General features: G+C 44.0%; 4 protein-coding genes across 7 annotated transcripts; 2 read left to right on the top strand and 2 right to left on the bottom strand.

Annotated features, from left to right (window-relative positions):
- Positions 1 to 5: 5 nt before the first annotated feature.
- LOC122131894 (TGF-beta-activated kinase 1 and MAP3K7-binding protein 3-like) lies at positions 6 to 3,018 on the bottom strand (the record flags this gene model as incomplete). Its single annotated transcript, XM_042706614.1, has 3 exons — positions 2,783 to 3,018; positions 1,124 to 1,295; positions 6 to 905 (listed from the first exon to the last, which is right to left on the bottom strand). Coding segments are annotated over exons 2-3 (1,002 nt in total), but the record flags the coding sequence as incomplete, so codon positions are not given.
- On the top strand, positions 3,011 to 9,634 carry LOC122131891 (basic immunoglobulin-like variable motif-containing protein). Of its 3 annotated transcripts, none has more exons than XM_042706609.1 (10): positions 3,011 to 3,133; positions 4,729 to 5,286; positions 6,123 to 6,249; positions 6,339 to 6,434; positions 6,817 to 6,921; positions 7,010 to 7,104; positions 7,352 to 7,484; positions 7,604 to 7,687; positions 7,804 to 7,900; positions 8,013 to 9,634. In XM_042706609.1, the coding sequence occupies exons 2-10, from the start codon at positions 4,800 to 4,802 to the stop codon at positions 8,313 to 8,315; spliced, it is 1,527 nt and encodes a 508-aa protein (XP_042562543.1). In that variant the 5' UTR covers positions 3,011 to 3,133; positions 4,729 to 4,799; the 3' UTR covers positions 8,316 to 9,634. The 3 variants fall into 3 exon arrangements, with proteins under 3 accessions (XP_042562543.1, XP_042562542.1, XP_042562544.1); XM_042706608.1 differs by lacking the exon at positions 3,011 to 3,133 and adding an exon at positions 3,145 to 4,116; XM_042706610.1 differs by lacking the exon at positions 3,011 to 3,133 and adding an exon at positions 5,899 to 5,975 and having other exon boundaries at positions 5,226 to 5,286.
- Positions 9,588 to 12,303, bottom strand: zgc:172121 (uncharacterized protein LOC337599 homolog). Its single transcript, XM_042706611.1, has 8 exons — positions 11,869 to 12,303; positions 11,726 to 11,793; positions 11,433 to 11,605; positions 10,969 to 11,072; positions 10,717 to 10,878; positions 10,360 to 10,565; positions 9,923 to 9,999; positions 9,588 to 9,842 (listed from the first exon to the last, which is right to left on the bottom strand). Exons 1-8 carry the CDS (start codon positions 11,950 to 11,952, stop codon positions 9,772 to 9,774), a joined length of 945 nt encoding a protein of 314 aa, XP_042562545.1. The 5' UTR covers positions 11,953 to 12,303; the 3' UTR covers positions 9,588 to 9,771.
- A 153-nt stretch (positions 12,304 to 12,456) lies between these two features.
- Positions 12,457 to 23,896, top strand: nme7 (NME/NM23 family member 7). 2 transcript variants are annotated; one of them, XM_042706613.1, is made up of 8 exons: positions 12,457 to 12,613; positions 13,614 to 13,619; positions 17,980 to 18,081; positions 18,739 to 18,905; positions 20,364 to 20,474; positions 22,466 to 22,516; positions 22,955 to 23,162; positions 23,726 to 23,896. In XM_042706613.1, exons 1-8 carry the CDS (start codon positions 12,611 to 12,613, stop codon positions 23,879 to 23,881), a joined length of 804 nt encoding a protein of 267 aa, XP_042562547.1. In that variant the 5' UTR covers positions 12,457 to 12,610; the 3' UTR covers positions 23,882 to 23,896. The 2 variants fall into 2 exon arrangements, with proteins under 2 accessions (XP_042562547.1, XP_042562546.1); XM_042706612.1 differs by lacking the exon at positions 12,457 to 12,613 and having other exon boundaries at positions 12,628 to 13,619.
- Positions 23,897 to 24,810: the final 914 nt, after the last annotated feature.

Below are 24,810 nucleotides of genomic sequence, written 5' to 3'. Positions count from 1 at the left end.
TGAAGGTACACCCCGTGATGGAAGGTCGTACCCGCGGGACCCGTCATGCTGATGGCCCGTGACGGGGAGCCGGGCGACGGGCTGGTGGCCATGTAGTAGGACGGACCCTGGGGATTGTGGACTGGGGAGTTGCTGCGTGGCCGCGGCCCTTCCAGTGTGATCTCAATCTGGTTCTTCAGGGAGCTCTTGGAGAGGTAGGGTCGGTAGGACATGGTGGGCTGCTGGGGCTGCTGGTAGGGCATGTTCTGGAGGTTCGGAGGGCTTATGGGCAAGAACACATGTGACGTCTGGGGGAGCTGGTGCTGAGGTGAGCTATAAGGGGAGGGGTGGGAGGGGTAGGAAGGAGCCTGGTACGGGTTGGGCTGGTAGACAGGCACACCAGATGAGGGCCAGGGTGCAGGCTGAGGGCTCTGAGAGGGGGAGGGACGGATGTAGAGGGCGTTGTTGTTGCTGCTGTTGTAAGAAGTGGGGATCTGCAAAGCCTGCGGGGCGTTAGGCAGGTTTTGGGAGAGGGTGACCGTGATCGGGTTCATGGTGTATCGGGGAATGGGGTTGTAAGTCGGGGACATGCCCTGCATGGGAGGGGGTGTGGGGGTGCTGGCCGAGCGTCCTTGATCATTCATGAAGAAGGGGTTGTACCCTGGCGAGGGGGCCATGGCAGGGGCTGAGAGGGGCTCAGGGAATCCACCTCTTGGAGGCTCGATGTGGCTGTCACTGGTGCTGTGCACCAGGTGGCGACCTGGGCTGCTGGTCTTGTTGCCCTCTGATGGGGGGCAGCCCAGGCTGATATGCAGCATGTGGTTCCTGTTCAGGCGCACCTCATCAGGACTGTGATAATCTTCATACAGGTATCGGTTGCTTTCTTTAGCCAGCAGGTGGCAGCATACATCCAGGTTGTTATTGTTCTGAAACAAAAAAGGCAAAGATTGAGACAGAGGCTTCAAACAATAGAATAGGTATTATCCTGTCAAGGTATTGTTATTGCTTTTAAAAATATGAACAGTGGAGCAATTAAACCATTAAAGATGTCAAAATGCTAAAAATGGCACATCATTTGATGTCAGCACTACACTAGTGCCTAAACAAAGTAGATATCTGAGATAGTAGTTCGGTTTGCATCCACCTGCAAAAGGCACTGGATCACTACTGCCTCAGGGATCTCCGGGAAGCGCAGCTTGAGGTCCTGCAGGATGTGATAGTCTAACTCCGGGCCTCCCTGCGCCATCGTGAGCCCAGAGAGTAAGTCACTGAGCCCACAAGCGGGAGCGTTGCACCTCTCGTTCACCTCTCATCCCCTGCGGAGGAAGTATAGGCAAACTTAAGTTAGCCTGCTTGATACTGAAATCTGAGAAGCCGTTCTTTAATCATAACTCTACGGCCGTGGCTACATGGCTGAAATTGTTCTCAATCGATACTGAAAATACAGCATCTGGGCCTCTCCGCTTTGCAGCAGCGCTGCAGCACCACCGCAACGGTAAACATGGAAGACACTTGTCTAGCATAGAAAAGGACAGTCTGATAAACAATATAACAATAATATCCGAATAAAATCTGCTGATGTCTACGTTTGTGTGTCAATGGTATGCGATTCCCTCACCGTATGTTTGTTTGGACATTTTGTTGCGCCAAGCAACCAAATGAAATCTGAGACCTGGCGTCTTGACATTTTGCCATCCAGCAACATTGTTTCACGCCAAGCTCTACCTTCGCTTTAAAAGTGTGCTATACGTATACAATTTTAGGTGAAACACATGGAATGTTAGAAAATGTTTCTGAGTATACTGTCTGCCAGGTCTCTGTCTGGCTAGTTAGTTAGCTAAGGTTGTGTCCTGATGAGCCACATTGCTAATACGTGATTAAGAGTATCACTATGTCTAATTGTGTAGACACTGCTCTGTTTTCCCACGAAAATGCCGTAGTGTTAAACACAATAAGAATATGTGCCAAGTTAATAATTGCGTAAACATAAGACTTAGGTCAGGTGTTGAAATACCGTATACATCATAGCTAGACGAGGAAAGCTAGCTACCTGTCTTAAGGTTGGCTGCAACAACGTTATCATACAATTCATGTCTGTGACAACACACTAGCGCGGAGAGAACACAACAAAAACCACATGTGGGCTGTCGTACAAGTAACTTCAAACACAGCAGTTAACCCAAATATGTACTACATCGACACTCTTGTTAATGTGACAGGAGTAACACAAACGTCAGCTAGCTACGGCTTTTGATAGTGGACCACAACAGATTGTCCGCAGGCTAAATTTAGCATGCTGGCTAGTTAACGGATGGCTAATGTTAGCGAGCTTATACATTTTGGGTCAGAATTTCCTTACCTCAAGAACTTGTTTTTTTATATCGTTGCAGGGCAGATCTACAACCATCAATGTTACACTGAACAACACATCTTCACGATCAGCTGCCTGAGAGCAAAGTCTAACGTTAACGCAGACAAGATAGCTAGCTAGTTATCCAACGCTGCAAGCGGTAAATGAGCGAACTAGCATTAACGCCCAAAGTTGACATGTTGACATAATAGATTGCTAACTAAACGGTGGTCAAGTGCTTTTCACCTTAAGCACGACAACGTAAGAATAATGCTCTTCCACTGTTCACGTTAGTGTAACTTGTATAGTGGCATCTGGATATCTAATGATAGCAACTTTGTTAAAAGTAGCGAGTTAGCTACCGAGGCATTTAGCTAACGTTAGCTCAGGGAGATGCTGCTAGCTAACGTTACTGTTGCAAGGAAACTAGCCAGTTTAACAGCAGGAACTTACCATGGACTCACCCTCTGCGTCCATGGGCCACTAAATAGTCTTAAAGTTGCCACCAAACACGATGATTCCGTTAACAAAGTCAAGAATATTGACGATGAGCTCGATATGTCCAATGCGTGTGTTGTTACGTGGGTTCCAGGAACCGTAGGCCAACGTCGTCTTCGTTACCAGACGTTACCATTAACCGGGAGTTATCTGCGAGCACCGCGATAACTTGGACTTATCCGGAAGTAAGGCTTTGCAGGCATGTTCACTGCCATCAATGTGGCGTAGTTTATGAACAGAAAAGGTAACGTTACATGTGTAGACTGAATGATGCATCGCATTAAGCAGAATTAAATCGAAATGAGGGTAAGTTCATTTTTGTCAGGCGCTGGAAACGTTGTTGGTTAGGTTTCTTATTATTTACTTAACTACCTTTTTACTACACAGTGTCCCAATATTACAGAATTTATGCAGCCTACTAGCTATCTGCAGTTTTATATTATCATGTTCTTCCTCCCAGTTCAACTATTCATCTAGAAAAAAATAGACCTATATCTTATTTACTGATTTGAAAGGTCTTAGGTAGAGAACGATGTTTTGGGTTATTGTCGCAAGGAGACAAACATGTTTCAAAAGTGTTCTGTTACTTTGATCTCATTGGCTGTGTATGCATGTAGCCTACGCAAAGAATGCAGGTATCCAACGTATACATATGTGTAATGTGTACCAAGTTTTGAAGGTGATGATGTTTTTGAGTTGCACAGAAGAAATCAACATTCAGTTTTTTATTTATTTATTTATTGGGGCGTAGCAAACCTGCTACCAACAATTAGGCTATTTACTTTTTAAACACAGTAGATAACAGGTATATTATTTGCCTATAATAATGTATTGAATATGCATTTTCCTTGTTTACGAAACCTAACCTAGAATCAACAGCCTACCCCACCCCTTTCGTCTCCATCCTCTATGAGCGGACGGTGTATCTCTGACCTCAGAACAGTAGCCCGTCTAAACCAAAATGTCCCAGTCAGAGGGAGGAGATCTGTTGAACGCAGAAATAATATAGCCGTCTGTGAAAATACCAATGAATTATTACATACTCTTAAAATGTAATTAGGCAGTACATAGATGAATCAAGCATACTATTTTTGTTAATGAACCGTAATGACGTCGATGCAGCATTAAACTAAATACAGGATGATGGGCCCAGTAGAACACCCCCTCTACATGAACGGTACAGTCTGATGAGGAATTGTAGCGGAAGATGGGATGTGGGTCGTGATGGTGATGTTAAGCTAATTCTGAATGTAGTTTAGTAGTTGATGACCGAATGGCGTTTAAGGAAGGTATGTCGCCTACATGATATTGCGTTTATTTGCGACGTGATTCAATATGCTCATATGTTATCCTATGATCTTAGTGAGATCTCATAACAATACAGTGCCGGCTCAGTCCAATTGGCAATAGCAGAAATGTTAACATTAACGTAAACCTATGTACGTTACTCATGTAGTTAATATCACAACTTGATAACATGTGATTCAGTCGATAAATTCGGCGTCCAAGATTAACTCACTGGGTGAACAGTGATAGTACTATATGTTGGTACCTGTAGGGGTGATGCTACAGATTTTGATTTTTAACGGTTTGTTGTGTTATCGTCTATTATTGTGATTAAAGGACACAGGCCATACCGTACAATTCTATATGAGATGCATGTTCAAAAGCCAGCCTACTATAGCAATATGATCTACTAAACTAGAGCAATATGCTTGCCATTGCACAATATCAAACTATAACTGCTCATTTACCCGACATTTTTATAAACTTGCAGTGCAAAACAGATAATTCATCATTCGTTCATTTTCATCAGCATGTGTCTTCCCCCATGCTGCTTGGTATTTTTGTTGTTAGTTGTTAGTTTCATTGTGCTTTTCCCGACCCACCCCCCTGCATAGCAATTCCATGACCTGCCACGCAACCTGACCCAGGCACGATTCTCTCCATTACTTCCCGAGTTCTCCGTCCAATGCCTAACACTGCAGAAAGCCAAGAGGAAAACGTATCTGGCACGAGCGATCAGGCAGCCCCGGTCCGAGGCCCCAGCCGGGACGATGAGTGCAGCTTCCTGAGCTCTTTCACGCGGGAGGAGTTGCGGGCACGCCGGGCCTCCAGCGCCGAGCTCCAGCTGCCCTTGACTTGCCCCGTCACGCACTCCAGAGAGAAGTTCTACACTGTCTGCTCCGACTTCGCACTGGTCAATCGGGCCGCTGCCGTCTACAGGCCCCCAAGCAGCCCCAGGGATGTGCCCTTCAACACGCATGATGGAGAGACGACCGTTGTGACGTCCAGCACTATATACCTGTCCCAGGGCCAGGCTGGAGGCACCAGCAATGTCCCCGTAGACGAGGACTGTGACATGGAAGTGGTGTCGTCTGGCAATACGAAGCCTGTCCTTGCCTGGGAGATTGACACCACTGACTTTAATGCTGTTTTGACGCGAAAAACGAGGACAAGTAAGAGTCATCAATTATTAAACGTCTCAGTCTCAGGCCTGGCACATTGTCACTTAAGGTTCATCTTGCTCTGCTGTGATCACAGCCTTCCTTTACTGCATCTCTCATTACTGAACGCCGTGTCTTCCAGGAGGCAGAGGTTTATGCATTGTTAATAATGTATCGGTGCATATTGTTATTTTACAACAGGCCCTGGATTGTTTGATGGCATGTGTGGCGTGCCAGGAAAGCGAGAACTGTCACTGGTGTCATCTGGTGGTGCTTACATAACACACATCAGTGACATAACTAGGAGAGCGACTCCATTTGCCACATAAGCAGAAAGCTTGGATTGTATCACTGATAGTCCTCCCTGATATGTAATGTGAAATTGAGTCAACTGTGAATTATGAACTGTGAATCGTGTCATTCGTTACATCACCACGGTGTAGTGAACATTGCGGTCCATTTGCCTGCGCTAAATTCAGCCCTTTAATAGAATTTATCCAGTTGACTTATTGCAGCTCCCAGATGCTAGGGACTTCAAGCGTTTTGCTCTTAGCATTATGTTTCCTCTACCTTCTTTTATTGTAACTGTATGGTAAAATCCATCAAACCATCTATTCTGTGCAGGTCTACGGTTCTCTACATTTTTTAATATTCAAATACCTTGACATGACTTGATGTGACAATGATGCAAGAACAAAGCCGTGAGATATTTCTATTAATAGTCTTTATTTAACTAGCTCTGTGCATGTAAGATATTGTAATTTAAAGTGTAGAACTTTGAAACTGAATAACCCTGTTTTCTTATGTGTGCTATATTTGACTAAGATGTATATTTGTCTGATTTTCAGGCAATACAAAGAAATTCAGCTGTAAAAAGATGAAGTCTGCTGAAGTCTGCAGGAATCTGCCAGACATTCCAGGCCATGCTTCTCCCGAGGAGATCAAACAGAGGAAAGTCATGGACCTGAGGAGATGGTAGGAGCTGTTACAGGAGCACACTGCTTATAAATAGCTCTGCCTCATCATTAGTTCCTCAGTGATATTCCTCTGTTCCTTGGTTCCAGGTACTGCATAAGCCGACCACAGTACAAAACATCATGTGGGATATCTTCATTAGTTTCCGTTTGGAACTTTTTGTACAGCACATTGGGAGCAGGGAGGTAAGTTGTGTGCTACGGTTGCAGATTTGTACAAACTAGGGGGTTCGTTAGCTATAGGAGTGCCCTTAGTAGACTGAACTAGATGTCTTGATGCAGATTATAATGCAGAGTGCTTCGGTGCATAATGAATTAGGGGATATAACATAGGGATAAGTATAGTGTGGAATAGGAAGGGATGCTTTGAAGTTGTAAATTAGGCATATTAGGCTATCCCCAGATTGATATGCAGTATTTCAAACAGCCATTCACACACAAAAAAAAAGATTAATAGAATGAACGTGAAAGGCCTTGTGGGGATGAGGGACTAATGACTGTATTACTGTCTGACCTCAACTGTGTTATTGGAGGAAAATATGACTCTAGACGTCCTCTCTGTTTTCAGCCTTCCACCAATTTCCCAGGAAGAGGCTCTGCATATTCTGGGCTACCAGCCACCCTTTGAAGAGATCAAATTTGGCCCTTTCACTGGCAATGCAACTCTAATGCGGTACGCAGGTCACATTGGCCTATTCTATGATATTTCTGTCACAGTACTTCCTAAAGTTCTCACTAGTTTCTGTCTTTTTGTCAAGCAGATGGTTCAGACAAATCAACGACAATTTCCGTGTTCGGGGATGCTCTTACATCCTGTACAAACCTCACGGGAAACATAAAACTGCTGGAGAGACAGGTGGGGTGTGGGGGGGTTAACACCCTTGTCAAATATCTCTCTTATACACTTTTTGAAAGTAGTCAGAAAGGATATATCAATGTTCTGTGACAACATTCACATAAAATGATGATATCCCGTGCTATCACTTACAATCACTTATGAGAGTAAGTGGTATTGAATCATAACACAGGTATCTGTATGGTAGGGTGATTTTGTAGAGCATGTGTATTGTGTACAGATGCTGTGTTTGTCTTCCTCCTTGCAGCTGAGGGAGCGTTACTGAAGCTGACCGCGGGACTGAAGGACGACACCATGGCCTACATTTATCACTGTCAGAACCATTACTGCTGCCCCGTGGGGTTTGAAGCTACACCACTAAAAGCAGCCAAGGCCTACAGGTATAATGGCCACTAATAGGTTCAATCAGTCTCTTTGATATACCAGTTATTTTTAGTAGTAAGTGCACAATGAGTTGAAAATAAAAAAAAAAATGAACATGTTTTTTGTTCGATAATAGGGGGTCTCTTCCTCAAAATGAGATGGAGTATTGGATTCTCATTGGGGAACCAAGCAGGAAGCATCCTGCTATTCATTGTAAAAAGTAAGTGATCAGCCTTTTTGCTGTCGTTAAAATGTTCTCCTTTTTCATTTGTAAGCAAGAATAAAAATGTAAGCACTAATATGCTTTATTTGTAATGTGAATACTTGGATTTTTAGGTGGACAGATATTGTGACAGATCTGAACACACAGAATCCAGAATATCTTGACATCCGCCACACAGAGAGAGGAATCCAGTATCGCAAAACCAAAAAGGTCAGCGTTCTCCCTTCTGCATTTTGTATGTAGTAACGATTTTACACCCAAACTACGAACATAACCACAGTCAATGGATCTGACATCCGGCTTCCCCTTTTCCTGCTGCCAGGTGGGTGGGAACCTGCACTGCATCATGGCATTCCAGCGGGTGAACTGGCAGAAGCTGGGTCCCTGGGCCCTGAATCTGGAGAACCTGCGCTATGACCTCCACCACCAGGGGACAGAACAGCGAGGGCAGGGTGGCGCAGGGGAGGCATCCGAGGAGAAGGGCACAGCCAGACACCAGGGGCGCCTGGGCCGCTCCAACAGCACAGGGAACCAGAAGTCCGACACGGCCTGGAAACGGCTGTCCAACACAGCCGAGTACAGGCAGAGGAGCTCGCCCGACAGTGACCTAGAGGACATCGACTGACCGCAGACTAGAGAATTGTGCTGAGTCATTGTACATCTGATGTGAAAGTACCGTTTTTGCACAAATTCATCTCCAACACCAAACAAAGTGGGTTAAGTGTTTTATTTGGTCAACGCGATAGCTTCAGTCAGCTTTCAAGACCATGTCTCGCGTGTAGTGTGGATCATGAAAAATGTTTTACTTGCACAGCACGAAACGAATTAATAGTTTCCTTTAAGTGTACACTTTCTGTTCCTTTAAGTGTACACTTTGTGGCTAGCAATATGTAGTGCACCGCTACCAACCAAGGCATCATCCTACTGTTGTGTGCTTTTGCTTTCATCAGCTGACCTGAATAGCAAGAAAATTACAATGTCGAGCGAAGAGGATGAACCTTAACCAGGTGTGCAATATGCTGACAAAAGCATGTGTGTGAAGAGTTCTGCAGTTGAGCAGTTCTGTACAAAGTATAATGGTTGTCAGTGAAATGGTTATTAAGCCAGAACACTTATTATGGAGTGTACTGCATGAGAGTTGAAATGCTGTAGTTGTAAAGGCAATTGAACGAGAAACGTTATCATTCAAACCACATTCCTATTCCCAGCGTGTCTCTAGACATTAATACTGATGCCTCCTCTGAGTATCTTAAACCTGTGTATAGTATGTCCCCACCAAGTGGATAGATCCTATATTGGAAAGATCAGGTTATTAAAATGAAATAGTTATACTGCTATACTTTCAATAGCTGTCTACTATTTAAAATGAAGCCATTTCAAGAAATATTGAAACTGTACTTTTAATGTAATCAAGTATGTGAAAGTACACTATTTTTTGCACAGTCAGAAACATTTAGGACGAGGCCTGAGACAAACTAGTTCTTTGGAGAAGTTCCCATGTTAGGATTTTTCTGCTGCTGACTTCCTATCTTCCTAAACTTGACTTTTCACAGTGGTGCACTTAGGCTGATGTAGGGCTATGCTGTCCCCAAAGTACATTAAAATTAAATGGTTTAGGAACTAAATGATATAATTCCTGACAAACATTTAATACAATGGTGTTCAGAGTATGTTGCAAGTTAAATAAAGTACAGCAGATAAAGTGTATCACTGTACAGGGGGATATTTTGAGCTTCTGTGTAGTTAGGAAGGATATTATGTGAAAGCCAACAGGAAAAATGCATGATTGCTTACCTGTGCTGTACCAAGCTCTGTCTGTCCTTTATTTGCTATGGGAACATGGTATTAAGTGTCTGTAGCCACTAAGATGGTTGTTCATGTGAAGAAATGTGCTACCTTACTGTAGTTTTCCTTTATTTATAAATAAATATTTCTACAACTTCGTATACATATCAGTGGTGACATTAATGACAAATGGAAAGATTCCATGATCGTGCACATTGATAACAGTGTAATTTCACTGGAGACAAAAAAAATCACTGATCACGCTCATGTTCTTGTTGCACCCTGTGAGCAGCTTGTTATCGCTGTGTGCCAAGCAGTTGGCCTCTCAGCTCCACAATATCAGCAGGAGCCACACCGCAGCATCCTCCTGCCAAACAGAGCTTTCAGTCACTGAATATATAAAGGATCAGGCCACATGACGTTCATGACACAATTAACTGCACCTACCTATCCAAGAGGCACCCAGAGCTGCCCACTCCTGTGCCTGCCAAGCAAAAGACTGTGTCTCCTTTGAGGTTTTCCACCTTTACATAAAATGCAGAACAGATCAAACGAGCACTATGCTACAAGTTACATTCTGTTAAATGCTATTTTATGTTGTTTTATTGCAGAGGCAACAAGTCTTTGCTAAAATCCACTGAGGTTTTAAATAGGCTAAACTAAGGTCCTTTTATCATCAGATTGCAATTCAGTCTGTGGGCTTTTTCCTCCTTGAACCAGACACCTCATTCAAAATGTCAAAATAATTGTTTTTTTTTAGGGTAACATGGTACTTCGACCTAATAGTCAAATACATCATCCAAACGTTCCATCTTTCAACCTGTGTGAAAGCAGCCTAGTAACTGAGGACTCAAGAGTCTATTCAGGGGCTTAAATTGACTCACCCAGTAACAAGATCCCAGCCCTCTCCACTGTTGGGGTAGACTATCCAGCTGATGTCAGGACTCCTGTGTGCCCCAACAGACTCTAGAAAAGGTTTGATCAGTGCGGGGGGACAGCAGTTCACCCCTACAGCAACCAGCTGCTTTGATGTACAGGCCTTTTCCACAGCCTCACTAAATTTCTTCCCATTTGAAATAGTTTGTGCATCCTTAAACACATACAATTTGTTAGTCTGAGGATATGACAAATACCGGCTATTAATATCACTTAATATTTGGCATAAGGGTTCCCAACCAGAGGTTATGTTTAAGAACCTGTGTTGTAGAGTAGTGCTGTTAGCAATACTGCTGTCACATTACCTTACAGGAGAAGGACAGCCAGGCTTTCGTGTCCGGAAACTCTCTCAGCAGTTCCACTAAAGCCTCTGCCTCTTTAAAACTGGGTATAGTTTCCATGGCGATAAGATCAGCACCAGCAGCAACCAAGGCATGAACCTGAGGTCGGTGCCAGGCTTTCAGCTCCTGAGAGAAGAGGGCAGATGCCTCAGTCACTAGGTGGCAGGCTATATGAGATGGCACACGCATGAAACACTTGGCCTTGCTGAGCCTCACCTCAACACTCATGCCAGCTTCATAGGCTCCAGTGTATTCAGACCCATCATGAAGATATGCACCATAGGCACCCACAGAACCTGCCACCAAAGGCTGCTTACGCTCTTCAGGAGAAATGTTTACATAAACAAACATTGGCTGAGGTAGGGTTGTGCCACCACTGCTAAATAATTCAGCTGTAAAGACAGAGTATCAAACAGGCTTATGTGTCAAAACTTTCCACACAGGCATCTGTTGAGTGACTTGCCTGTTAAGAAAAGCCTGGACAAGTCTGGGACATTAAAGATTAGAAGACAAGCAGCCGATCTGGCTCAAATCCATTATAGAGTTAACTGCTATCAGTCTCAAAAGATCTGGATTACCAGTACTGAAAGGATCAATTAAGGCACCAAGGAGTTTAAAGATCATATTTGATTCCTCATGTTTCAGGTTGTTTCTCAGATAGAGTAGAATGCAGGCCCAACCTGATGGAAAGTTATCAGATGTGAAGTCACTGACGGCCTTCTTAGCCAGCTGCACCCCTGACCTCAGCAGCTGCTCAGCCTGGTCAGGAGTTTGGCTCAGGTGTTGCACAAACCCTTCTATGCTGGCTTGGTATGTAGCTGTTGTGATGACATCAGCACCGCTACTGAGGAATCTGTAAAGGCAAATTAGAGAACAACCCAGGCAGGAGATTCACAATACGTTTATGAACGTAACTAAAGTAAAATTACTTAAATCAAGACACTTTTCACACATTATTTTTAAAAGGTCATACCTATAATGTGCATCCACGACAGCCTTAGGGTTTGTGTGCAAGAGTCTAGCACTCCACAGTGGATCGCCCTGCGAGGTTGTAGACAGTGAAAACACGCATTTCCACAAAACTGTACAATTTGGTGGAATGTAATGTATCGATACCTGTATTTTAAACCCAGCTGCTTCCAGTTCTGTCGACAGACCTCCGTCCAAAATGAAGAGTTTTTCATTATATTTTCCAGTCATTTTGTTTCAGTCATTTACTAAAAGTGTCCTGTCTTCAAAAACGGCATTTGCTCTATGAAACCAAATATAAGTTGAATTGCCTCGACAGCCTAGACATCTAGATCTACCACTGTGTCCAAATGGTAAAAGTCCTTCTCTGCTAATAAGTTATTTTGTTACAAGCTAACTATTGTCGTGTCACAGCCACTGTAGCCTACTTGTTCTACTGTACTTTGATCTATGTAGTAATTCTTGCTGATCAAGAATCCTCAAAATCGGAGTAGATATGGCTTTCCGTTTGAATATGAAACGAAACTGATTTGGGGAAGTGAGTTTACAATACACAGCAACAGCACTGAGGCAGACAACAGTTTAATATTTGCTGATTCTTTTTGTGTCACTTGCTGGATATCTTGCTTGCACATGTATCCTGGCAAGAGGTCGTAGTACTACTTCCGGTTTGGATTATTATAGTTAGCTAAATAACTTCTTTTATCATTTAAAAAATATTATACATTTTTTAAATTAATTGTTTTTCGTACACATATGGAATGCCATGGGTTTGTGGCTTTTAAATACTTTCTCAATTTCTGTGTTGCCATGGTTACGAGACTCTAAGCTCACTGTCTGTTAGCGATAGCTCATAGCTATCAAACGTCAGCAGAGGACTCCTACAACAATGGTAAAGTTAACTAAAGATTTAACTATGTCTGTGTTGAGTTTGCAGGATGTCCTCCTCCAACGCATTGACAAGTTTAGTGTAATTCAGACATTACTGTATGGTAACATTTTGTAGGATACGTCGCCAAGTTAGTATAACTATTAGCTAACATTAACTGGCAACGTTGTTTGGTTGCTGTTTGTGTTTCAGGCAATGGAATGCACTGACATGAATCTATATAACCTAAAATGTGCTAATTAAGCTATTAAGAGTTAAATCGTTAAAATATTACACATTTAGCAATGAGAATTAATTTGTTTTGAAACAGATTTTGGGAACTAGGATATCCTAGCGATAGCTGGCTTGACACATTGTAGATAGCTAACATTAGTCATATTGTAAGCTGAAAACTAACTTTAAATTACTCTGCAACCTTAATAGCTAGGTAGCTAACTAGCCATTTGCCTTAACCCGGCTCATTATAAGCAGTTGCATCTTGGTATCCACTGACTGGCAGACTTGACATCATTCAGTAGTTAACCTATGAAAGTTACAAGCAACAACATATGCTACATAGCATACGATGGCTATCCAACGTTATGCTACGTACCTCAACGTTAACATTACACAGGGGCATATCAACTAGCTAAACTACCGCGGAGCTGTGAAATGCATTCATTTGGAATGATTTAATAAGTGTGCAACGTGATGTATGATAACCAGGCTACCTAGAAATTGAGCTACTTATTGACACAGTGAGGCATAACACACCATGTTCTGTTCATATCCATATTGCACCACTAGATGTCAGGGTTAGCATAGTCTATTGGCCCTCAGCCTGACAATTCACCCTTTGCATTGCTAAGAGGGTTTATGCAATTTATCTTTTCATTGCTAGGAATGGAATATTGCTATTTTCACGAGCATCACTTACTGTTGTAATATTTTGTTTTCCATGTTGTGATATCACTGATGAGCATGGCTGGTCTAATGCACTGTTCCATCCATGCATTTCTCAAAGGATTCTGTAAGTATTACATAGAATGACAAACTTTATGCAAATAAATCTGTTAAACAAAGTATAAGAAAGTTTTTTAAAAACCTGCATAACGGAGCTTATGTTAGCTGGTTTCACTTTTACCTGTAGCTGCGTGCAACGGGTGGAATAGCGGAACTGCATGTTTGCTGAGCAGTTATTTGAGAGATTATGTGGCCTCACCTTCCAGATTGATTTTGCCGGTGTGCAACCAAGTATGACTCACTTTAACAATAACATGCTGCAATCCAATTTTGTTTTTGTATGCTACAACAAGCACATACAAGAAGACTAACCAAACTCACCAGACGAGTTTTGTTTCCTAAACTCTAACCATAGGGCGTTTTGCAACTAGACGTGATATTTTGGATGTGGTTCAAGCTTACATGCCCTGTCCTTTCTATTTATATGGTCTAACGGCACGCTTTGGTATGGCATCCAAAACCTGCACTTGACAGTTAGGTGTTTAGTGGGATTTAATGATGCATTGATCTTAAAACAGTTGTTCTTGCGAAACTGAGAATTCTTAAAAGTCATAATCTGCCCATGGTCACATCAGTAGAACTCGATTACAGTAATTTTTTCTGTGAAACACACAAGTTAATGTTAAAGGTAGATTCCGTGATTTTAATCCAACACACTACTTGTCAAATTCATCGAATTGCTCCTCCAGCGGACAGCTTCAGTGTGTTTCCTCACAAGACTCCAGTGTCCGTACACAGTCCTGGTGCTGTAAATGGAAAACAAACATAGTGGCTCGGACCAAGCCGTGAACAATTCCAGTTCGGAAGGGAGGTGTGTAGTTTGTCAGAATCGTGGCCTTTAAACAGTGTAAATAATGGCCAGTACTTTGTGGTCTGTATTTTCCTGCATTCCTGTTTCTGCATTTCTGACAAGCAAACCTTTTATGAGTCATGATTGCTAAGAGAGTGAGTAGACAATGAAATTACTATTTGGGGGGGGGGGGGGGGGGGGGGGGGGGGGGGGGGAATTAGGCCTACCCTTTTAAGTAATTTTTAATAGCCTCTTCTGCTTCTACTGATAAACCACAATATTATGTTGTTATGAGCCTTCAGTGTTACACTTGCAGTATGAACCACTTTCGAAGACTTTTCTTCCAATTAAAGATGTTATCTCTTTATGCCTGCCTCAAATTGGTTTCCACTGATCTGTCGGCGTGTGCATGTTGGCAACGACAAGTGTTTCAAATCAATGTGCTAGGACTAAGAGACCGTAAGTGTTTGAGAACTTGTTTTTTGGGTTTCCATAAAAAGGTCTGCAATACAAGTTTTGCGGTTGCTTGATGGATATCATCGCTCTGAAATCGATTAGCTTTGTTGTTTTTAGTTTCCTTTGGGGACAACCACAGGCCTTTTAAGTCTCTTCTCTATGTTCAATGCTGAACTGATGAGCACTTGAGCACCTAAATAAGTATGTTGAAAGGGAAAAAAATATTGTTTTCCTTTGCCTCGTTCTTCCTGTAGCCAGACTGCTCTTGATAGTACAGAAGGTAGCCTCTTTGGCTTTTTGAGGCTTCTTTGGCGTTGGCAGTGACTTCTGTGGCTCGAGTTTAGAAGATAGCATTTGGATAGCAGCGGGTTCGGAAACAGATGCAGCCACAGATCTGATGTAGAGCCACAACGGATCAGTGCTGTTCCAGGTCCAGGTCCAGGGGGGTATACATGGTTTAGTGACAAAACCGGGTTAAGTTAAGTCAGAGTAAGTAGTAAAACCCCTAGTACAAGAGCCCAATGGCTTCATTCTCCTAGCAAAATAAAGCCATAGTGCTCTTCTTTTAGGAGGTTTACCACTTACTTTGAGTATAACTTATCCATTCATCTTTGTCACTAAACCACGTACTTGGAATACCCCCCAGAGTCTGCAGCTTTCTAGGCAGTGTTTTGGTCTCGGGGGTCCATAAGCCTGTGATCCACAGCTGTCCTTGGGTAAACTCTGACCTTCTGTTCTGACACCAGATCTCTCGTGCCTGTAAGCCGTTCACCACCTCCAGCATGACAAACATGAGGAATCCGGGGATCCCAGCGAGCTGCTTCACAGACGTGGCAGAGAGCCATGGCACGTTTCACACAGAGACTTTACTCAGAAAGATAAACGCCTCAGGGTCATACGAATCTTCCTCACAATAGGCAGTTACTTCAGCTTGTGTTCAATTTTCATGGCATGTACTCTTCAATAATTGAAGATCACATTACTGTTTATTTACATGAGTGATAGGCGTATGGCATAGCTTTCACTGATACTGTTACAGTCATAGACGTTTTTATCCAAAGTGACTTTCAAAAAAGGTATGCAGGATAATGGGGGTTCAAGGGGGAACCTATGACAAGTTATGAGAACCATGCCTCAGTTTCACCAGACTTAGGTGCCAGGCTGGTATGAGAGAAAGGGGAAGAGGGACGTATAGAATTTCTTTTAATGGTGTGACATTGTGTTGGTCATACAGGGTTTTGAAAAACATCTATCAGCCCAGCAGTCATAAGTATCAGATGCATTTTGTTTTTTTTGTGTGAATGCAGGCTAAATCAGTTCTGGGCTCTGACTGGCATCCATGTTGGTTGCGCTGGTGAGAGTTGATGAAATCAATAGTTCCCTTAGTTGGGTTTGACAGTGGGGGGATGACTGTAGGACACTGGTATGGAGTCATTTTATTGGTACGCCTCCGTGTTCACAGGAAACAGTAGTGGCTTTACTAATATAGGCACTGAGCCGCTGTTCATTTGCCCAGAGATGTCTGTGCTTGTCAATACTATCAGCAGCACAGCTGCCTGTGCAGTAAAAATAGTTTGTGTGGCTGGGGGCAGGGCCCACCAGACAGATAAACTGCTCAATTATGTGAGCAAGGGTCTCAGATCTGAAGCACGCATATACACACATACACACACACACACACACACACACACACACACACACAAACATGCGCTCTCACACACTCTCTCTCTCTTTCTCCCTCTCTCTCTCTCAAACACACACACGGCACAGTGGAGGGTTGAAACGAAATGTTGCTGTGTTAGTGCAGTGGTTCTAGTTTTGACAAGTTGATGTGTTGGTTGAAATATATGTGGTTGATATGGGGTTCGTTCTTTAGCGTCAGCCTTCTTTAATGTCATAGGCTATATTGTGTAGGCTGCATCCTCTGAATACAGATACAGCTAAAGCAGTTCTGTATCTCTTTGGTCATATGGAGGGCAGCTTTTATCGTTACAAATGATTAATGGTTGTTTCTACAAACCATGTATAGTCATCAATGAATTACTATTTATGGTTTTTATTACTACCAAGAGGTGAATGATTGATCAGACAATGCTAGTGAACAGGTTGTGCGGATGTACCTATGACTGATTAATGGTACTGTTTTGATTGGGCCTGTTATGTGTGGGTAGACTTTAGTAAAGCTTTTGAGATAGATAATGATTATTAGTTATGATGCTACATATTCCAAACACCAGTAATGAACTGAGTTTAGTTTGTCCTTGAGCGCCATTTGCAGCAGCAAATGTCCCATACCAGGAATATTTAAAATGAAAGCAAATTCACAGTACTGGTGTAGTGTTGCAAGTAGGTGTCATGTTTGGTCTCCCATAAACGGTGAAAAGCTCCAGGCAGTTATTTGTCCCTCCACCCACATGGTGGTGGTATGGCGTGGCGGAAACAGTGACTTCACCCCTCCATGTTTCATTTCAAGGGCATTACTGATTGGAGACGAAGGTGAAATCAGAAATGTGAGGCACAGAAAACATTTCTCAAAGGAGACGCCCCCCACACACACACACACACACACACACACACACACACACACACACACACATTCTGCGAAATGCCACTTGAGTAGTGTCTCTTCTTGGGATTCCAGGTTCTGTTCCACACACATACTCACACACACACACACAAATACATATGCTTGGGGTGGGGGGGTAGGAAAAAAAGAACAGAAAACAAACAAAAAAACATGTTAACCTTATGGCAGCCCCACAGTGGGGAAACTCTAGCCTCCGAGCTCTTCACAGCCAGGGATGTGCTCCACAGCTTTGGAGCGCGTTGGCTGCCGACCTCTGGGGGGTTTGGGAGGACTCGGAGCGCTGGGGGAAAAAAATCTCATGCTGTTGGTGGTTCACAAGCTGCAGCAGGGTCACACTGACATGGCAAGCTGCCTGGGCTGTCACCTCTAGGCCGGGGTCAGGCAAGAAGCTGTGTCTGCCTGTCTGCAGGAGCTGGAGGTCAGCTCCATGACCCCCCCCCCCCCCCCCCCCCCCCCCCCCCCCCCCCCCCCCCCCACCCTCCCCTGCACCTCCTCTCCTCTCCCTCTGCTCACTGTATGCCTCTGCTTCCCCAGGATGAGCGCTTCGCCTTCCTGGCCGAATGGTACGACCCCAGTGCCGCACTCCTGCGGCGCTACCAGCTGCTGTTTTACCCCAAAGACGGCACCGTGGAGATGGTGAGTGCCAAGGGCTTCTGGGAAGGGCAGAAGCACCATCCTGTGTCTGTAATCATCACATCTGAGTTGATAGCGTCCCCTCTGCCATAGGAACACTTGTCGTGATGAGTCGTAATCTGTGTATGCGATCAGAGTTCTGAACCTCACGTTGCTTATAATCCTGTTAATAACATCCTCTAGGCTTTCAAGATGGCCTCCTCCAATTAGTGCTAATAGAATTTGCCCATGTCCCCTCCACTCTTGTCTCACTTTACTAATGGCCGACTGCATTGGTGCTATTGATCTTCGTATGGTTAGGAGTCTGTGTTTTTTACATCACTGTTGGTATTATGGAGTGAGACTGCATTTACCCTTGAGATCTCATTGACCTCAGCCCTCCCCTCCTCTTGCCTTATCCAGAGAAATAGTTTTCTCTGAAATTTAGATCTCTGGTTAATTGAGCACGAAACAAGGATTTATGATTCATTGAAGAGTACGTTGAAGGCTAATGTCTCTACTCCTAATTAACTTTCCTTATATGATTCATGTTGTGAATGTCGCAATTTTTTTCCTATTTTGTCCTTTTGCAGAAGCAATCAATCAATCGATCACATGCTACTTTCTGTGTGGTCTTATTAGGCCTGTCAAAACCCATTACATTTTCACACGTCTCAACAGTTTGACGTGAAGAACCAGCGCATCTTTCTGAGGAGAACGAAGTACGACGAGCTTCACCAGGAAGACCTTTTCGTAGGCAACCGCATTAATGTGTTCTCCCGACAGCTTAATCTGATTGGCTACGGGGACCAGTACACAGCTAACAAACTGGGCAGCAAAAAAGAAAGGTATCCCTAGTGTTACATGATGTATGAAACATGAAATTGAATGTGTACTATACCTTGATGTATTACTGCCTGAATGTTTAAGTTGAGAATGAACCGTTACGGCATGTTGTACTACTTCAAAGTACACCAGACAGTGACCTCACATTGAGTTATATAATCCATTCAAAATACATACCAAGTATGTATTGAAATAGTTAAGGACAAATGCTGCTGTAAAAGATGTGTTTTGCCTTCCTTTTAGCTTGCCTCAGTACACTGGCTAGCAATGGCCAGAGCAAAAATACATTCCTATCTCACTGTGGGTCATTCTTCATTCCAAATAAAGAAGGAAGCACTTAGTACAGAATTTTTTGTTTTATAGTTCCTCACCACGAAGCAGAAACTAATCGTTATAAACCAGCAGATGGTGTTCACGCTTGTGCTTGCACGCCTCTTCCTGGTGACCTTCCCTGACCGAGGAGTCGTCGTCATGGGCCCTGTGCTGGGCTAAGCAACATGCTAAGCACCTGAGCGCGGCAGAAATCACCTTGTGAAGAGGGGCCCACAGGCCTGCTCAGTGTGCTGCTCAATCAGTCCGCTGATTACTGATTGCCTCTCAAATGAACAAGCCATCCGACACTTTTAAAGCGCGCAGTCCACTTACCCGACCAGCCAGGCTGCTCAGGGTAAACTTACACAGCCACACAAAGCCATCATCTGCATCTGTTTTGTAGTTAGCAGCTGAGCCTGGGCTGGATCTGGCCCTGGTTCGTCTCCAGGGCGAGCTGCAGTTTGGGGGTTTTCAAAAATGTAAATCTCTGAGACGGAGGGTGATGAGGCAAGGCAGAGATGAGATGAGATGAGAATAGCAGCAAATGGGGCGTGTTTACAGCTCATTGTTACTGGGCTCCCTGCCTGGCTAGATGGTAAACACGTCCAGCCTTATTTTTTCACCCCAGGGCCGGACGTGGTCAGGCCACAACCAAGCTGACCTGGATTGTGTCCTGAATTCATTTGAGTTTCCTGAATATATCAAGTATTGTTCGGTTTGTGACAGTTACCTCAGAGAAATTACCTTCTATATTAAGTGAGTCTGTATGATTCACTATTCACCAAAGCTGTTGTTTTCTCCAGTTGTTTTCTCCAGTTCATTAGCATTCTTAACACAACTTGTAGCTATGGGAGCCGAAGCATCTGCAAACCCCACTTTTGTTGTTGTTGTTGATAGATGATAATTGCTCAAGATTACTGAGCATGAGGCCATTGTCATTGTGTGGCAGTGCATCTCATCAGTGGTCCTACTTTCACTCTGCACTGTGAAGAATGACAAATCCTACTTGACTCAGCTCTTTTGTTTTTGTAGTTTAGCTTCTTTTTTCCTGCTTTTTCCTCCTCCCCTGTTATATCTGCTCAGTAAATTTCCATGTTGTCCACAGTTTCAAAACTAATATCTTCTTGCATTTCTCCTCTCCCTTTTAGGACATTGGCCATGATCAAGCCGGATGCAGTCACCAAAATGGGAGATATAATACAGTTGATATATGAAGCCAACCTTATCGTCACGAAAGCCAAAATGACAAAGTTGACATGGTAAGCTTGTGAGGCCTGTCCCTCTTGGTGTTCTCCTAGACAGGTTACACAAGAGAGTTCACACCGTAAATCACACAAAGTGTGTTTCCAAAGCTTCAGGCCTCGCTGACAGATGCATGTGTAGAAGTAGAAGGAATAACTGGTTTAACGAAAACAGTGAGTCTGTCTGCATAAAGTCCCCCACTGTGTCTGTGAAACATCTGTTTTTTTCCGGAAAGGAAAAATGTGGCTGAGATATTCGCTGCATGAACATTGGCGCCTAACATTGGCGCCTAAACAGGTTCTTTGACTTGACACCTGCAGTGGGAGGATGGGCTGTGAATGCTTTTTCAACCTGAGGCTTGACTGTATTTGCATGAGAAATACTCAAATCAATCCATAGTTGTGGGCTAACGCATGGTCACGTGGAATCTCTACCAGCCATATTCAAAATGCAGGTCATGCTCCTTGGGATAGTCAGTCAGCTTGTTATGTGTGTATCTCTGTGGCCTGGTTGCTGAAAGTGAACTGGGTGGTGGTGCCTGATCATTAGATGGTAACGACTTTAGAGTAAGATGTGCTCTCCATTTATAATCCATTTATGCTCACGTGAAGCCTGCCACGGTTGGAGCCACTGGCTCCAGTACAGTACAGTACAGCACAAACAGTGGCTCTGGCTCCAGTACACTACAGTACAGCACAAACAGTGGCTCTGGCTGTGGATTATCTCTTTTCGTGAAGCTTAATGATATCCGTTCCCTGAGCCCTATCATCCCATTAACGCAACCCGGCTTAAGGGTAAACATTACCTCCGATACACAGCGCAGCAGATTAAGCTCATACAGTAGCTCTGCCTAATTATGCCGAAAGTGATTTCAGAGCCTCTCAAATGCTGCTGCGTCCGGGAGGAGTACGGCACGAAGGCTGAAGTCCCAGTGTGTGAGGAGGCATCTTGGAGACGGGCCTCCTCCCCTGAGCCCGGGCCAGGTAGGAGGAGCAGAAGAGAGGCCGTCTCCTTCCAGGCCGCTGTGCGAGCAGACGGTGGCAGCACTGATCCTGACTATGCAGAGTAATTGAGCGCACGAGCAACAGCGCTTGGCTTCCTGATGAATGTGCAGAAAAACAGACGCTGCCAAATCCCCAAAGCATAAAAAATGACAAAGACTGAAAGCGAGCTATTTCTGCATGCCCCACATCCTGTCTGTGGAGTATTTTTATTTTACCCATAGAAAACAAACATGGCATTCAGTGGAGGGTTATGTACTAGTTCTGTTTGCTTTGTGAAAGACCTCATCAGGTTCAAGACACAAGACAACATGCTACAAGCATGGGGATATTTGGCTGACTGCTTACTTCACTGATTGGAGGTTCAAGTTCACAGGAGGCAACATGACCCAAGCCCATATAGAAATTCACTGTATTTGGAAAATGCCTGCATTTGCCACGCCTTGCCATGAGTTCTAACTTGCAAATAAACACACAAAAACTCTGCTGCTGTTTGTGAAATGGGGCTAATCAGCTAACAGCTAATCTCTGCCTTTCACCTTCACAAGCGGCCCCATTTGTGAAGATTGATTCATATTTAATTTCCCCTCTTGGTCATAAAAATAATGCTGGCTGAAAATAAGAGCTATTTGTTTGTCAGCAAGTTGTGGGGTAATTTAACCTATTTCTTTGGCGTACCCATCACTTTACAGTTACAAATCTCATAAATAGCAGGGATAGATAACATTTACAAATTTCTGATTTCTCTTTCTGTGTTAAATGTAAGAGTAGTACTAATGCCCTCGATGACATTGAGGAATTTGAAGGTCAGCAGAACAGACATGTATTGGTACTGTGAATAGAGAATCTCTGCTATCCACTACACTCACTACACGGTCCTATCTTTACATTGACGTCCAAGAGGCCGTGTGCATTTTGTGTTCTGTCTTAATATAGGATTGAGTGGAGATATGCTGGGTTTACCTGATCATTCATTAACTGTGTGCACCTTTATGGGTTTCTTGCAGGAAGCAGGCGGCAGACTTTTACACGGAACATCAGTCAAAGTCTTTTTTCAAGTGAGTCTCATTGGGGTGAATGATTGACTAGAGGGTGTTGGACCTGCTGGGGAGCGTTTCTCAAATGACCATCTTGGTCAAACTACCAATCTCAGCGTTCTGCTGACATTGAAGTGACTTTGCTGTGACTTTGAAAGGTCTTCATTTCAGCATTTGGATGCCAGTTTTGTCACTTTCGATGGTCCACTGTTACTTTAGAGTCAAGTGGAGTTATGTTCAAACATGTTCATTTGGAAATGGCAAATACATACCAAGCAAACAAATAAAACATGCATCTATATTGGCCATTGCAAATAATTGTGAAGGTATTTGAAATTCACAGATCAACTGAGTAACTGTGATGACTGCAATGTAAAAGGGAGTTTTTCCTTTCTTGCTCTGTTACATAAATGACTCAAATTGAAAGTTGAATGACTAAGTGTTCCCCTTCACCTGTAGTAACCTGCTGCAGTTTGTGACCTCTGGTCCGGTCATTGCCATGGAGCTGATGGGCGATGATGCCGTTTCTGCCTGGAGGAAGCTTCTTGGCCCGACGGACTCCGGCGTGGCACGGAAAGAGGCGGCGTCCAGCCTCCGTGCCCAGTTCGGCACAGATGGCACCAAGAATGCCGCGCATGGTTCTGATTCCCTGGCCTCTGCTGCGAGGGTAAAGATCTGACCTTGATGGTCACCACTAGTTATGAGTGGTGTGCCTTATACTCTAGCTGGAGTCAGGACAGTAGACTCTCATTTCAACAAGTGCTGTTCTCTGAAGACTGACCTCAAAGTCAGATGATGTTTGCATGATTATTCAACTCTGATATGATCAGATCAGTATGAGATGTACGACAATATGAAAGTTCTTGTGTTAGATCACTCTTAGGGCCCAAATTTCATTCAACTGAGAACGAGCAAAGCAAAGAGCAGTCCTACACACTTAAACTAAAGCTAATTTAAGAAGTTGACAAAATAATTTTGCTAATTTAATACCATGAGTAAGATCCTAAGCTCAAACATGGGTGGGTCAGTGCAATGCTCCCACACACCACACGATGTCTTTAGTTCATGCGCGACGGACTTTGCTCGTTGCTTGATGCTTTTCTCGTTGACCTTTAATGAAATTAAGGCTCCTAATCTTTATATAGTATATTTAAAGTTTTATCTTTCTTCCCTTGTAATTGTTTGGTTATTTTTCTCCTTTTGGTTCTGTTTTTTTCCCTCCCTGTGTAGGAACTGGAGTTTTTCTTCCCATCGACCGCTGGTCATGGTCCCTGCAACACAGCAAAATACACAGACAGCACATGCTGTGTAATCAAGCCACACGCCGTCTCAGAGGGTAAGGAGCATCTCCACTCCCCGAAACCCACCCTCACCCCACTGACCTGACCTCTGACCTGAGTCTTCGTGCCCCCTAGTGCCTTGAGCTGTGGGAAAACCGACCCCCCAACCCCACCCACCCATGAGCCTCTGCTCCTAATCTGCACCTCACACCCTTCCTAGCCCTGATCTGGCCTTAGGTTTAGGTTTAACCCCCAGATCATACAGGATTGCTGCAGCTGCCCCACCGTTCACCTCACGCATCAGGCATAGCAGCATAGCAGCTGCCCCACCGTTCACCTCACGCATCAGGCATAGCAGCATAGCAGTAGCCCCCACCGCTCGCCTCACGCATCTGGCATAGCAGTAGCCCCCACAGTTCTCCTCACGCGTCAGGCATAGCGGCATAGCAGTAGCTTCCACGCTCACTGAGCTTTCCAGTTGCACAATCCCACAGTCTCATAGTTCACGCATGACTGGGTGCCCAACCGCAACACTCCCTCTCATGTTCCGATGGAGGTCTCCTTTAGGGTGTAGCTGAAGTTATGGTCTTCAGGTCGATTTGTAGGACTGAATCCATGCTTTCACTGTGTGTTGGAGTGCCTTAGCAAGGATTTAAGGATCTTTACTTTGACATGTTCAGACACTTTAATGTCTCTGCTGCAGCTGTTAGAATGTTTCTTAGTGGCTTGTGTGGCCTTGTGTTTTGAGGACAAAGTGGGCCTCAAATGTTTTAAATAAATAGTTTTAAATAGTCAGACCGGAGGTGTTCTGGCTGACTATTTTGTGAGTCGTCACAACGCTTTTGCACATGATGTGGACTCATCATTGCTCCCATGTTTGAAAGGAAATGATGTGTGACTGTACTGCTTCTTTCATCATGCTTATATCACTGTGCTCATTCCTATGACTTTTCTATTTCTATTCTATGCATCCTGCTGAAGAAACTGACACCCTTTGCTGTGGTGATTTCCTAGTGCTTCCCTCACTGGTCAACC

This window comes from Clupea harengus, unplaced genomic scaffold, assembly GCF_900700415.2.
Source record: "Clupea harengus unplaced genomic scaffold, Ch_v2.0.2, whole genome shotgun sequence".
Lineage (NCBI taxonomy): Eukaryota > Metazoa > Chordata > Actinopteri > Clupeiformes > Clupeidae > Clupea > Clupea harengus.
This window is presented reverse-complemented; position numbering and strand designations above follow the sequence as displayed.

What these genes read in the sequence shown, in the direction of transcription:
- zgc:172121 (XM_042706611.1), bottom strand. Translation starts at nt 11,952, where the DNA reads ATGACTGGAAAATATAATGAAAAACTCTTCATTTTGGACGGAGGTCTG. An exon ending in GGCTGTCCTTCTCCTGTAAG is followed by an intron (nt 10,566 to 10,716) that starts GTAATGTGACAG and finishes TATGTGTTTAAG; the next exon opens with GATGCACAAACTATTTCAAA. An exon ending in GGCTGGGATCTTGTTACTGG is followed by an intron (nt 10,000 to 10,359) that starts GTGAGTCAATTT and finishes TTTTATGTAAAG; the next exon opens with GTGGAAAACCTCAAAGGAGA.
- LOC122131891 (XM_042706609.1), top strand. Translation starts at nt 4,800, where the DNA reads ATGCCTAACACTGCAGAAAGCCAAGAGGAAAACGTATCTGGCACGAGC. An exon ending in AGCACATTGGGAGCAGGGAG is followed by an intron (nt 6,435 to 6,816) that starts GTAAGTTGTGTG and finishes CTCTGTTTTCAG; the next exon opens with CCTTCCACCAATTTCCCAGG. An exon ending in AAAGCAGCCAAGGCCTACAG is followed by an intron (nt 7,485 to 7,603) that starts GTATAATGGCCA and finishes GTTCGATAATAG; the next exon opens with GGGGTCTCTTCCTCAAAATG.
- nme7 (XM_042706612.1), top strand. Translation starts at nt 13,599, where the DNA reads ATGCATTTCTCAAAGGATTCT. An exon ending in AAGACGGCACCGTGGAGATG is followed by an intron (nt 18,082 to 18,738) that starts GTGAGTGCCAAG and finishes ACGTCTCAACAG; the next exon opens with TTTGACGTGAAGAACCAGCG. An exon ending in CTGGGCAGCAAAAAAGAAAG is followed by an intron (nt 18,906 to 20,363) that starts GTATCCCTAGTG and finishes TCTCCCTTTTAG; the next exon opens with GACATTGGCCATGATCAAGC.